General features: G+C 36.9%; 1 protein-coding gene across 1 annotated transcript in view; it reads right to left on the bottom strand.

Annotated features, from left to right (window-relative positions):
• Positions 1-13630, bottom strand: part of Stam (signal transducing adaptor molecule) — a 60353-nt gene that overhangs the window by 9054 nt on the left and 37669 nt on the right. Inside the window, exons 7-12 of the mRNA XM_027405250.2 lie at positions 13090-13282; positions 11721-11815; positions 9197-9285; positions 4834-4921; positions 4408-4462; positions 3311-3464 (exon numbers count right to left, since the gene is read on the bottom strand). Coding sequence (XP_027261051.1) covers positions 3311-3464; positions 4408-4462; positions 4834-4921; positions 9197-9285; positions 11721-11815; positions 13090-13282 — 674 coding nt within the window. The remainder of the gene's footprint in view (positions 1-3310; positions 3465-4407; positions 4463-4833; positions 4922-9196; positions 9286-11720; positions 11816-13089; positions 13283-13630) is intronic.

A 13630-nucleotide genomic window follows, 5' to 3' on the forward strand; every position in this document is an offset into this window, starting at 1 on the left:
ATTCCATTATACAACTTAAATGCTTATTTCAAACTTACTCAGAGAGGCATTCAGTTACAAAAACAGCAAACATTGCTCCTTTAGAACTTCTTTTAAATGTTACTGTTATCAGTTGGAATTTTATGAAAAGCACTTTTTAGCAGACTGATGATTTTATAATCTTTTTGAAAGTGTGTGTGTTTTCAGGAATGTGTGTGCATGTATGAGTAAGTGGGAGCATGTGGAGGCCAAAGGCTGATGTCAGGTGTCTTCCTGGATCATTTTCCACTTTCTATTCAGTCAGGGTCTCTCACTTGAACCCAAAGCTCAAATATCAGGCTACTATAGCCTTCTGTATTTCAATATGCTGGGATTATCATGCCCAAGGGGCATTTACAAGAGAGCTGGGAATCCAAGCACTTTACCCACTGAGCCATCTTCCTAGTCTACATTTTTATTTTTAAGCATTACATGAACAGATTTTACTTTTACATAGAAGCAGTAGCAAAATACATCTTACACTAAATAACCTCTATATTAAACTCATGATATATTTTCCATGTGGTCTTTCAAAAGGTCTTTTTTATTTCAATTCTGGTTTGTTTGTTTGACTGTTGGTTTATTGGGCAGGGGAGTTGGGGGAATGTGAAGGTGGGGAGAATCTAGGGAAGAGAAAACCATGATCAGAATACAGTGCATGAAAAAAGCTTTAATTAATATATATATTCTTATATGTATGTGAATTCCAACACTTTGGAAGTATACTTGAATTCATGATTTTATAGCCCCAGACTGTTGTGGTTATAAGCTTCTGTCCCACCCAGTCCTGCTGCTGTTTAGTCCCAAATAAACACACTGAGACTTATATTAATTATAAACTGGTTGGCTGATGGCTTAGGCTTCTTACTGGCTATCTTTCTCTTAATTATTAACCCATATCTATTAGTGTAAGTATTTCCATATGGCCTTATCTTATCAGAGAATGCATGCCCGGGTGTCCTACCTTCCCAGTAGCTACATGGCATCTCTCTGGCAGCTCCTCTCTGCCTCCCTCTTCCCAAAATTCTCCTAGTCTGGTAGCCCCACCTATACTTCCTATCTGGCTGTCCTGCCTGTCCATTGGCCAAAACAGCTTTATTCATCAATCAATAAGAGAAACATATATTCACAGCATACAGAAGGACCTCCTCCATCAGACAGTATTTATAATTCATATTTTCTAAACTGTAATTTAATAAATGGAGAATACTAACTTCTGAAGTAGTGGAGTCAATAAATTTTCTTAATTCCATAGGTTCAGAATGCAGCTACAAAGCAGAAATAAATGAGGTGCTGTGAGCCAAATGGAGGGGCTGTGTCTATTTAGACAAAAACAGGTAGCAGGCTGGGTTTGTTTGCCAATTCTTATCTAAAAGCTGTTCTTTGTTGTTGTTGTTGTTGTATTTAAATTTAAATAGACAAAAGTCCTTTTCTTTCTGAAGAAGGTTGGCTGTAACCCTGACTGGCTTGGTACATTCTCACTATGTGGTCCAAGTGGGCCTTAGACATTAAGCAATCCTTCTGCTGATTGTTAAAGAGGTTGGCTGAGCATATGTCAGTGCTTGCCTGTAATCCCAGCATGCTGGAGGCGGCAGAGGCAGAAGGATTGCTTAATTCAATATGAAAGATTGTTTAATTCAAACTAGTGACAGAAACTATTGAGCAGGTGCCATTTAAGTTCCTGATTCTCCACCTAAGGGTGGAGAATTCATCCTCCTGAAAATGCCAGTTTCTTGTTTTTTTTTTTTGGGGGGGGGGAAGGAGATGGGCCATGCAAGAAACTCTGAGCTAAGTTTGTGACTACTCTAAGTGAACAAAACAGACATCTAATTATATCTAAATCTTGCTCAACTGGTGGCACAGGGGCTCTTAAACAACTGCTTGGGGTAAAAAGAAAAAAGGGTTCCATGTCAAACGTGTATGTGATAATGGAAGGAGCTTCCTCATGAAAGCCGCTCTGTGAGTGTACAAATTATTCAATTTCACTGATGTCAAACAGCTTCTCAACTCATTTTTTTCCACTGCATTTAGGTCCTCCTCTTACAGATAGGTTCATGTTCATTTTGTGTTTAAAACAGTTTTTATAACCCTGGAAATGATATATTTTACTTTGGGGGCTTCTATCAAACTTTACTAAAACATGATTGACATACAAAGTGTTGCATATATTTAGTGAATCCAACTTAACGAGCTGGAGATAAATATATAATACCCTTGAAAGCATAATGATAATATATGGTATAATCTATGGTATAAACATATCCATAACTAAAGACTGACTCCCATCCTCTTGAGTAAGAACACTTAACCAGGGCTGGAGATGGCTCAGTGGTAAAGAGTAATGGCTGTTCTTTCAGAGGACCCAAGTTCAATTCCCAGCACCCAAATGACAGCTCATAACTAGCTCCAAACATGAATACAAGCAAAACACTATTGCACTTAAAATGAAACATAAAGAACACTTAACCTAAGCAATTCAGTGTAAAACAAAAGCTGTAGATACTAGAATAGTAAAATAAAAAAAAATGATACACAACTGAAGGTTTATTTTTTAATGATTTATTTTTATTTTATGTGTATTTGTGTTTTGTCTGGATGTATGTCAGTATGAGAGTACTGAATCTCCTGGAGTTGGAAACCTTAAAACATGAACCAAAACTTTAAAGACTTTGATTCTGGCCATTTATCTGAGGAGGCACTCTCTCAATCTCTCTCTCTCTCTCTCCCCCTCCCTCCCTCCCTCCCTCCCTATCTGCCCCCTCTATCTTTCTTCTCCCCCCCCCTTTCCTTTCCCCAATAAAACTTCCTTCCCATGTGGAAAAAAAAGACCAAGGGTAGGTGGGAAGAAACTACTTAGTGGGTAATTTTCCTGCTTATCCTCATATAAAGTGAAAATTTAACAACATGTATGTGTGTACACACACACAGACACACACATATTTTGAAAAGACTGTGAATTTAAAAATTCTATCAATTTTTTTCATTGTAAACATTATGCTGAAGAAATTACACATTTGGGGCTGGAGAGATGACTCAGTGGTTAAAAGCACTTCCTGCTCTTAGGAAACCCAAGTTCAGTTTCCAGAACTCACATCAGACAGCTCAAAAACATCTGCAAATCTAGCTCCGGGGGATATTTAACACCGAAGGGGCCCAATACACACAAGTGGCAAATACTCAAAGACAAAGACACACACATATATGCACGTATTTTTTACAAAAACACACATTCCAAATCATCTCAAGTGCATTCAAGATTTTGCACAACACTCCTGAGCTTTACAAAACATACCTGGGAACCAGAAACACCAGACGACTGCATATAATACTGCTGATTCTGTAATTTTGCATACATAGAATACATTGGATCTTCATTCATTAACTTCGTATACAATGAAAGAGCTTCCATCACCTTCACATTTAGTTCTGAGAGTTCTGAATGCTTTCTGAAACATTACACAATAATTTGATTGCTAAATGATACAATGTTCTAAATAGTGATTCTAAATACAAATAGACAGGACAAAAAGACCTTCTCCCTTGGCTCTGAGACAACAGAAAAATGGTTTCAGGTTAGATCCCATGCTGGAGTACCTGACTGTACCTGGAACTGTCTAGATCTGCTCACTTGTCAACAGATGCCAGCCTGTGGGCTCTGGTAATGCCACCTTAGTAAGCACAGTTATATAAAAAAAGAAGACAGTGAAGGTCCACAGAAGCCTTGCTTTTCAAAAAAGGACAAATGAGTCCAAATCCTCACATCAAGGTGAGAATGGTGAATAGAGAATGGTTCTTTGAAGTACTATCTGTGTGTGTTGTGTACGTGGCAGCTGTATGCACACACAGAGGAATGAGACACACTGGTGGTTTCTATATGGCTCTCTACCTTTCGTTTTGAGACAGGAACTCTTACAGCACCTGCAGCTAATAGAGGCACCTAGGCTGGATGGGCAGAGATCTGCCCATCTGCACCATACGTCTTCCTTCCTCTACCCACCCTCACTGCCCTGGCAGGGTTTACAGGCATGCACCACCATGCTCAGCTTTTTGTGTGGGCGTTGAGGATCCAAACTCAGTTCCTTGCAGTTATGTGGCAGGCACTTTACCATCTGAGCCATCTCTACAGGCTGGAGTACCTTTTTTTTTTTTTCCCCTTGGTTTTTCGAGTCAGGGTTTCTCTGTGTAGCTTTGGAGCCTATCCTGGCACTCGCTCTGGAGACCAGGCTGGCCTCAAACTCACAGAGATCCGCCTGCCTCTGCCTCCCGAGTGCTGGGATTAAAGGCGTACGCCACCAATGCCCGGCTGCCGGAGTACCTTTTTAAAATGGCAGTTTACTGAAATGCTTTCAGAGAAAGATATACAAGTCAGACACAATACAAGTTCTTTACCTATCAATATCTTCCAGCTTCTCATCAATGAGAGGTCCCATCTGGTGACACATCGCTAAGATGACAATTTTAAGGAATAAAAAACAAGAAAGTAAACTTCTGAAAAATATTCATTAAAGAAATGAAAAGTTTAATATGAAGTAATAAAAATATTAATTATCCTTGGTCAACAGAACCTAAAATTCACTGACTTCAATTTTTTTTCATTTTATAAGAAATTTAAGATGCTGAATAAAATAATTTGTATAGTAAGGTTTGTGATATCAACCTCTACTCAAGATTTAAACAGCACATGAAATGTAATACAGGCACAGGAAGAAGGTGTAATGTTCATTTCTAAGATCACTCTCAAAAGCCATTCTTGAGCAGTACAGCAAGATCTCTGGCTATTCTTTGCTTCCAAGGTGGACAGAAAAAAAGGTTTACCTTCGAGATGAAGTAGCTCTGGTAAGTCTGGCTGATTATCACTGGGATCTGTACTTTGCAGCATCTGTAACAACTGGTCCATTTTATCCTACAGAAATTAAACAGCTACTGTCAAAAGCAACCAATCTCTATCAAAGGGTTATGTTCTCACTTTGACAACTCAATTACCAACTAAGATTCCCCCACATAACCCCAGGACAGGTTTTTTATTTTTTTTGTGTGTGTGTAACCACTCTGGCTGCCTTGAAACTAACTCACTTTGTAAACCAGGCTGGCCTCAAACTCACAGAAATCCACCTTCCTCTGCCTCCTGAGTTAAAGGCATACACTACCTCCGCCTGGCTTTAGATTGAAGATTTTTATAGTTCATAGTTAGGTTAATGTTCTTTTATGTTTTTAGCATCTCATATATGTTTTAGCACCATGCAAAAATCAGACCTTTCCATGCTATTTGTAGTTATTTTTCAAAATGTTCATATTAGAACAGGACATCCATTTAAACTTACAGGGTATAATTTCCCCAATCTCTTATATCATGTTCAAGAATTTCACTGTTGTGGAGCAGCTGTAGCTTAGCCACACAACAGTTGGAACATCCCTCTCAAGACAGCCTGCTATGACTAACAACTCAGTCATTACTTCTCACTGGCAGTGAGTTTGACAGCTGTTCCACAGACAGAGCTCAGGCTTTTCACAGCTGTTCTTCTAAGAGGAGCTCTAAGGATTTAATATGTTCTCTTTCCATCAACATTTCGGTTATTCATAAAAGAAGAAAACAGCTTGTGGTTTATTCTTTTTGTGGGAAAGACAGATGATAATATCTCAAACCACTTACTTGGGTCTATCTCAGAATCCCTTAATACTTACGACTGAAGGAACTATAAAACGGCAGGTGCATAAATATACATTATACAAGATCTGTCTTTTCATTTACCAAATTCTATGAAAATTATTACAAATTTTTCTCACTCAAATTTTCTATATAGTGATGCTATTACACAGAGGTAAACACAGCTAATAATTTAAGGACTACAGATTCTGAGTAAAACTATTACTTCAAACACAGACTGTTTGAGAGATGAATTAACTGTTAGGCTGGAAGCAGAGGAAAGCTCCTGTACTTTAAAATGGATGTTCCTTCAGGTAAAAGATTCATGTTCATTTTAAGACATTTTAGGCAGCAGAAACAAACGTTCATCTCCTGTTAATGCAACATGGTTTCTATATGAGCCACAACTGAGTACTCAGACATTTCCTTCTGTAATGCAATCTGGCCAAGCAGAACGTTCTCTGACCCAATTGGACTCCTTAATACGTAGCACTCATCCATATTCTTGTTTCTCTCAAAGTCAAAGGAGCACCACCATCATTTAGACCAGGATGCATATGTGGCTCACTACAAGACCACTTCCCTGGCATGTAAAAGACTCTAGGTGCCATCCCCCGGACCACAAAAACAACAACTGTTTTTAAATAAGCAATTCCAAATTGATCATTTTCCTCCTTAAACTTAATTATATTTCTGCTCATTATCTCCTACAAAATTTTATCTAAATGCACTTTAAAGTCTTTTAGAAGACTATGCCAAATTTCTTTAAAACAAAAATATGTATATAAATTGGCAAGACTTAAATCTGTATGCATTAATGATTTCTATATAGAAGAATATAATGAAGGAACGAAGTTTTAACAGAATCAAATGAGCCAGGATTCAAGGTCATTCATATTCATATTTTATGTCCTTATAGGTGAAACTAATGAGAAAACTTGTTTTTATTTCAAGCTATTAGAGCAGTGCCACTGAATATTTCCATCGCTGCTCAGTGTCACAACAGGAATCTTCAGTAGATTATCATTAAAAATTATTTTTAAGGACTGAAGAGATGATTCAACAATTGAGAACCCTGGCAGCTCTTTCAGAGGACCCACATTCAATTCCCAGCACCTCCACAGCATCAGAATTCCAGTTCCAGGGAAACTCAATGCCTCCTTTCTGGCCGCTGTGGGCACCAGAAATACAAATGGTGCACAGACATAAAAATCCAGGCAAAAATGCCCACACATGTGAAGTAAAATTGAGTGCTGGGATTAATGGTGTGCACGGTTAACACCCCAGCTGGTTTTTTTTTTAATTGTTGCAAAAATGTATGAAACCATTTGACTGTGCTGCCAATATATGGAAATGCTGCTAGAAATCAATGCACCACAGTAAGGTTCATTGTGGGCACAGGATGAGGCTTTTATCTGTACAGCGGAAAAAGAAATGTAAAAGAAGAGAAAGAAAATGGAAAATCATGGCAGGAAGTGGTCTCAAACACATCAGCTTCTAATACAAGAAACAAATGCAAGAAAACCAAGTTCTGAAAAGTGTTCTACACTGATCTATACCAGGGGCCACATAGTCAGCATGAGGACCACACTATCTCTTTAGTAAGTTCTGCACAAAGGCAGCCAGAAAATACATACATATGTATGCATGTATGTAATACAACTTGAGAGAATGTAGTTATATTTCAAATGGGGATAACATCCTATATGGCTTGCTAATTCCATCATTTAATGTTAACTTACTAAGTTAATTCAATACAATATTGATATTACTATTCAAAACAATACTAGTAATAGATTTGAATATAAAAAATGTAATCCCAGGGGCTAGAAAGATTGTTCAGCAGCAGAGAATGGCTGCTTTTCCAGAAGACTAGGGTTCAATTCTCAGCAGCCACATGGCAGCTGACAACTGTCTGTAACTCCAGAGACAGGAGCCCTCCTCTTGCTTTCATAGGCACTAAATATGCACATGGCACTCAGATTTACATACAAGCAAAACTATCCATACACATAAAAAAATACAGCTGCAAACATGGTTCAAGATAAAAACATAACTAATATGAATATTTTCTTCATATGTATAAATAGCAAATTTCCATGCAGCTTAGGGAATTCCAGAGATGCCAAGTTTGGGTTGGATACATAGCCCAGTAGTAGAGTGCTGGCCTTGCATGCACAAAGCCCTAGGCTAATCTACAGCACTGTAAAACAAACTTACAACCTACCAAGTTGGCTATAAAAAACACTGTTACTGATGGGGAAAGTACTTCTGTGTATGTTTATCTTATTGATTGTTAATAAAATACTGTTTGGCCAATGAGACAGCAAGTTAGACGGGACTAGGAGTCAAAGAGGATTCTGAGAAATGTAGTAGAGAAGTGGTGATCCAGGCAGGAAGTGACATAGCAAGGAGACTCATATTTAAAGAAGGAGAAACAGGAAACGTCCCTTTTTTCCCCTTCCTTCTCCAGCGGCAGGATGTGAGCCATAGGCAAGGAGGGACGCCAATAAGGCGTCCAATAAGTTTTATAAAATATATAGGTTTATGATAATTAAGACTGAACTAGCAGATGAGAAGTCCTAGTCATTGGCCAAGCAGCTTTGAACCTAATACAAGTTTCTGTGTATTCATTTGGGCCTAACTCAGGCGGGAGGCTGACACAAAGTGCACATGTAGCAGTGGGGCTCGGCGGCTTTTGGCAGAAAGATTAAGCATATTTTCAAACATAACTTCTGAAAATAATCACTGTTTCAGATTAACAATGACATACGGACAGATTTAAAATAAAATTAACATAAGCTTTTCCCAAAGACTCAAATGTATTTAATTCATGGAAGAAGCACAATTCACTTCACTGAACTGGTTTATATAGTAGTATTTAATAACAGCTTCATTTGAAAACCATCACACTTGTTTTATTCTTTCAACAGACAGTAAGTGTCCCATACTCTGTAATGTACAAGCAATTTTAATGCCTGTTGAGTATCTGGAAAAGCAGATATTCTTACAAAGCATAAACAAAACTACAAAATCTCCCTCCTGTTCAACAATTTCACAGTACCTATTAACATGAAAAACACACAGATCCTTCAGTTTGTAAGTTCCATTCCTGAATATCTAAGCTAAGAAAAACAAATGTTAAAAAAGAAACCAAAATAAAAAACACTTACTATAATACTGATTGTGATAGCAATTAAAATTGGAAGCTGCCAAAGTGTCCAATAATTCGTCAATGTATATCCAATCCATAAAATACTAGACAGAAATTTATATCCATCCTTATATTACCCCCTCTCTATAGGACTGGAGATCAATCCAGAGTCTCACACATGCTAAGCAAATGTTTACCTATTGAGGTATATCCTCAACCCTTAGCAGGATAAATAACAAGATCTAAGTAAGGTAAAAATGGAACCAAAAAAACTGTAACAAAAATAAATGCTCTGTCTATATTCTAACCTTTTCAGAATAAGAAAACAAGAATCCAGCTTCTATACAAACTGCACATCACTTTAACAAGGAATCACTCACCTCATCAATGAAGGCTGGTTCTGGTTCTGGCTCTATTGTTTCTATCTGAACATCATCACTGAATTGTACCGTCTTCTTCTCTGTTTTAACTGAATAAGAAAAAAAAAAAAACATAAAAATCACATTTTCCTTAAAGTAGAGCTAAAAGTTTAAGTCCTAACAGAAAATATGGACTTTAGAGACTCAATATAAGGAATAACTGAAGACATCTTAGAAAATGACAGAAGAAAGACCTTTGTTTCCTATAAGTGATCTCACTAAAAATAACTTTGGAAATAAAAATTACCTACTTCAAAATTCAATAAATTTTTACAAAATAAAGCTTAATACTGACATAAATGAATTCTGCAATTTAAAACAATTCTTTTTAGATAACCAGACAATTCAAAAGAAAAAGTTTCTTTAATAGAAACACCACATTAACTACAGCATAATGAACTGGAAAATTATGCAGAGAGCAACATCAAGGCAAGTGAAGAATCATGTAGTAGCCTCAGCAGGAACATGCACTAGCCAGCATGTAAGCCTGATTTTCTAGTTTCAGTGTACTCAGAAGAGAAACGTGGTAAGATTCAGCAAACAACAGGCCTTAAAGAGATTTCCCTTGCTCACCAAAGCAATCTTCACCTTGCATCACTGAGGACAATCAGACATGAGAATGTTAGGAATGAAAAAAAAAAAAGGGAGATGCCTCAGTATCGGGAACTGTGGACAGTAATAATATTTATTACATGACTCAATGTGCTTGATGAAGTACTAATTTGCTCTGATGAATTTCCAAAACAATCCTAATATGGTATGCTTATTTTTTTTAAAGTAGTTTGGAAAGACTAAACTCTCTTGCACAATTGAAATTGAAAAGGCTGAACTTGAATGTCAATTGGTCTTGTCTTTTAGCCTTACTACTGAAATCTGGCTTGTGACTTGATTTTGAAAAGAAGTGGTTGTTATGTATTATGGGGCTTTGGTATTGTCTATTTAATTGGAAATGTAAGGAACATATTCATTCCATTCAAGTCACTGTAAAGCAATATCTACATACTAAAAACAACAAAAAACAAACAAACAAACAAAAAAATTGGCTGATTCATTTTCCCATGGGGAAAGAGACATCTGTTATAGACATTCTGTTTGCTATCTTGCACCTATTATCAAGTAGAAAGCTGGGACAGTTCTTCATTCATTGGCTGTTGCCCAAAAGAAAACACATGGCAGACTTCACAGAACTGATAATGCACAAGTTTGCAGCCCCCTTTCTCATAGGAACTGATACCAAATGTATGATATGCAAAATATGCCATTTACACTTACACACACACACAGAGCATATTTTCACAATAACTAATTCTGTCTCCAAAATAAAATGAGTGAGGCATGTGTATCTATGTGACAGATCAAGTAAACTTGGCTTCTATTTCCTGTGAAAGAATGATGCTACAGGAATCCTGCTAGTACATTTTCTAAATCTGAGGATTATTACTGCATTACTTAGGTTCTAATCCTCTTATTTCTCTTAAAGTGAAACATATATAAGAATCAGAAAACTCATAGTACAGCTACATTACTGGATGAAAGATAAAGATCAAACAGCTACATAATAGACATGAATGAGATCAAGGCTCTCATTTTGAACAAAAGTCCAAAGAAATTCTAAACATAGACAGCTGACAAAAAAAAAGCTCAAAACACAAACACCTCAAGCTGACCAGATTATTAAAAAAAATGACATACCATCCAAGGCCATTCAAATAGGCTTATATAGGCTTTCAGGTGTATTTTTTTAAAACTATGCATACATATCTATCTGGGTGTCAGAGTATGTGAATGTAAGTAAAGGTACCCAAGAAGGGCAGAGGCACTGGATACCTGGAGCTCAAGTTAAAGTTGTAAGCCACTTAATGTGGGTACTGGGAAATGAACTTGGTCTTCTGGAAGAACAGCATATGCTCTTAACCACCAAGCCATCTTTCCAGTCCCCAGGTTTATACATTTTCTGAGTTCCAACGTTTATTTTAGCTCTAACAACTATATTAAAAGAATGAGTATCAAGACCTGACTCTACAAAAGTGAAAGAAGACAAGTCAGTAGCTATGAGAGAGAACCATTTCATTAAAGAGCTATTAATTTCTGATTTTCTGTTAGAGGCTTTTTTTCACCATTAACACACATATCTGTCATGTAGTCTATGATAGAGACATACAACAAAGACTGCCAGACATAGGGCTTTAATTCTTAGACTGTTTCTGATAGGATTTTTATTTTATTTATTTGCTTTTAGAGACAAGGTGTTACTATGTGCCAAAGGACTATACTAGGTAGCAACTGCTCCTCCACATAACGGGACTGCAGGAGAGTTGGAATTATAAACATGTACCACCACCATATGCAGCTTGGAATTTCATTGTTTAAAACACCTAGAGGAAAAAACATTTAAGCCATTTGCGTATAAGGCTAGGTTTACTCAACTTTCATCAAGAAGACTATGGATTACCTATCATCCATCAACAGACCAAAAAGTACTTACTCATTTCTGGTTCAGCAGTGAGATCTGCAGTCACAAAATTAGAAGGAAAAAGCCCTATGCCTTGATGGGTTTCACCTTTCCACCAGTTGGGATCACTAAGACAAACAAAAAAGAATGCTTTACCACAATAAAGACTTATTCCTGTAAGAATTTACCATTCACAGTATTTAACTTGTATTATCACTAGACTGGAACCCTACAACAATCCAATAAAGGAGATAACAGCCTATCTTCACAAACAAGAAGTGAAGAGCCCCAGTGGTACCATCAGTTAGTGTGAGGTGATGAATGAAGAAAATAGGAAATGAGCCCCACCAACAGAAGTTTTTGAAGCCACAGTTCTTTCCCTCAGAAGGTCATTAAATCTTCCAAGGAGCCAATAAAAAGCTATTAACTCTTCCCCAAAAGAGGCCCTCGGGCTTAAAAAATCACCAGTTTCAGGTAGTCCCTTGGGCTCCAACATGAGAGCTCTTTCTAATAAGATATGGAAGTGGACTTGGACCACATCTCCATTCCTAATCACTACTCTTTCATGCATACACTAACAAAAAAGACTGTTTTCTCCTCCCAACTTGACACATACAGAAGATGACACCACCTGTAGTACAAAACTTGAAACAGAACTATCCAGTGCCCACTATACAGAAAGCCAGCAAGTCTATATTAAACCCCTTTTCCAAAGAATGAATGATGCAATTCTAGCTAAGCAGCTCAAAACTTACATCATTTTGGGTTCTTCATGAAAATATTAAAATATAATGAATGTTTGTCTTCCTAAAATTCATGTGCTGATGAAATCAGAAGGTGGCACCTTTGGAAGGTGATTTATTTATTTATTCAGAATCTTCTGAAATGGGATCAGTGACCTTATAAAAGAGATTCCTGATTGTTTCTTTGCTCCTTCTGCCACTCGTGACACCACAGTGAATACACAACTGTGTCTGAACCACAGGGCCCAAACTATGTGCCAAATTTGACAGAATCGTCTCAGAACTAAGAGAAATAAATTTCTGTTTTTCAAAGGTTGGTTTGGCAACAAAGAAGACTAAAACAATAAAAACTTAAGAAAAAAAATACGCTGTGCAGCTCTTCCCTCATGATACCTTAAGCATAAAACTGTTATGGTTTACATGGATCTGTGGCTCTGTATGGATACTATCAACAGATAATGTACTTCCTTCAAATCAATCCACCATATTTTCAAAACTTTAATATTTACAAGATTTAACAATTTGAATTACTAGATGGAACAAAAATAATCAGAAAAACATTTTGATTATGCTTGGTAATTACTTTCAATAAAATTATATTAAACAAGGGTTTCACAGGATATATTTTAGCAAGTGTTCAATGTATAATTAACTATTACCTGTCGTCAAGAACTGTAATAACTTCTCCAGCTTTGAAAGTAAGTTCATTATCCTCAGCCGCTTCAAAGTCATATATAGCACGAACTTTTCTGCCTTCATGTTGGTGGTTAGTTAGGAGATTAGATGTGCTTGGATACAAAGTAGAAAGGGTAGTTGACTGCTGTCTTTGCTCCTTGAGGGACAACTCAATAGCTACAAAACAGTGAGAGTTTAAAGATCCATATTAATACAGTCAATAATACATTGAAAGTATTAGTTTTCAATATTGTAACAGACTATTGCATACCCTCATACAATATCAAATCATTAGAAGTTATATGCATTGATCCATTACTGAAAGAATAAAAATAACTTTTAAAAAGAGGACATTTTTATTGAAAAATTACAATTTAAGTTATTCTGGGTAATAAAAAGACAAACTACATGCTGGAGACTTAGCTCAGAGATTAAGAGCACTGCTTGCTCTTCTAGAGGTCCTGAGTTCAATTCCCAGCAACCACATGATGGCTCACAACCATCTATGAGATCTGATGCCCTCTT

Source organism: Cricetulus griseus, chromosome 3, assembly GCF_003668045.3.
Source record: "Cricetulus griseus strain 17A/GY chromosome 3, alternate assembly CriGri-PICRH-1.0, whole genome shotgun sequence".
Lineage (NCBI taxonomy): Eukaryota > Metazoa > Chordata > Mammalia > Rodentia > Cricetidae > Cricetulus > Cricetulus griseus.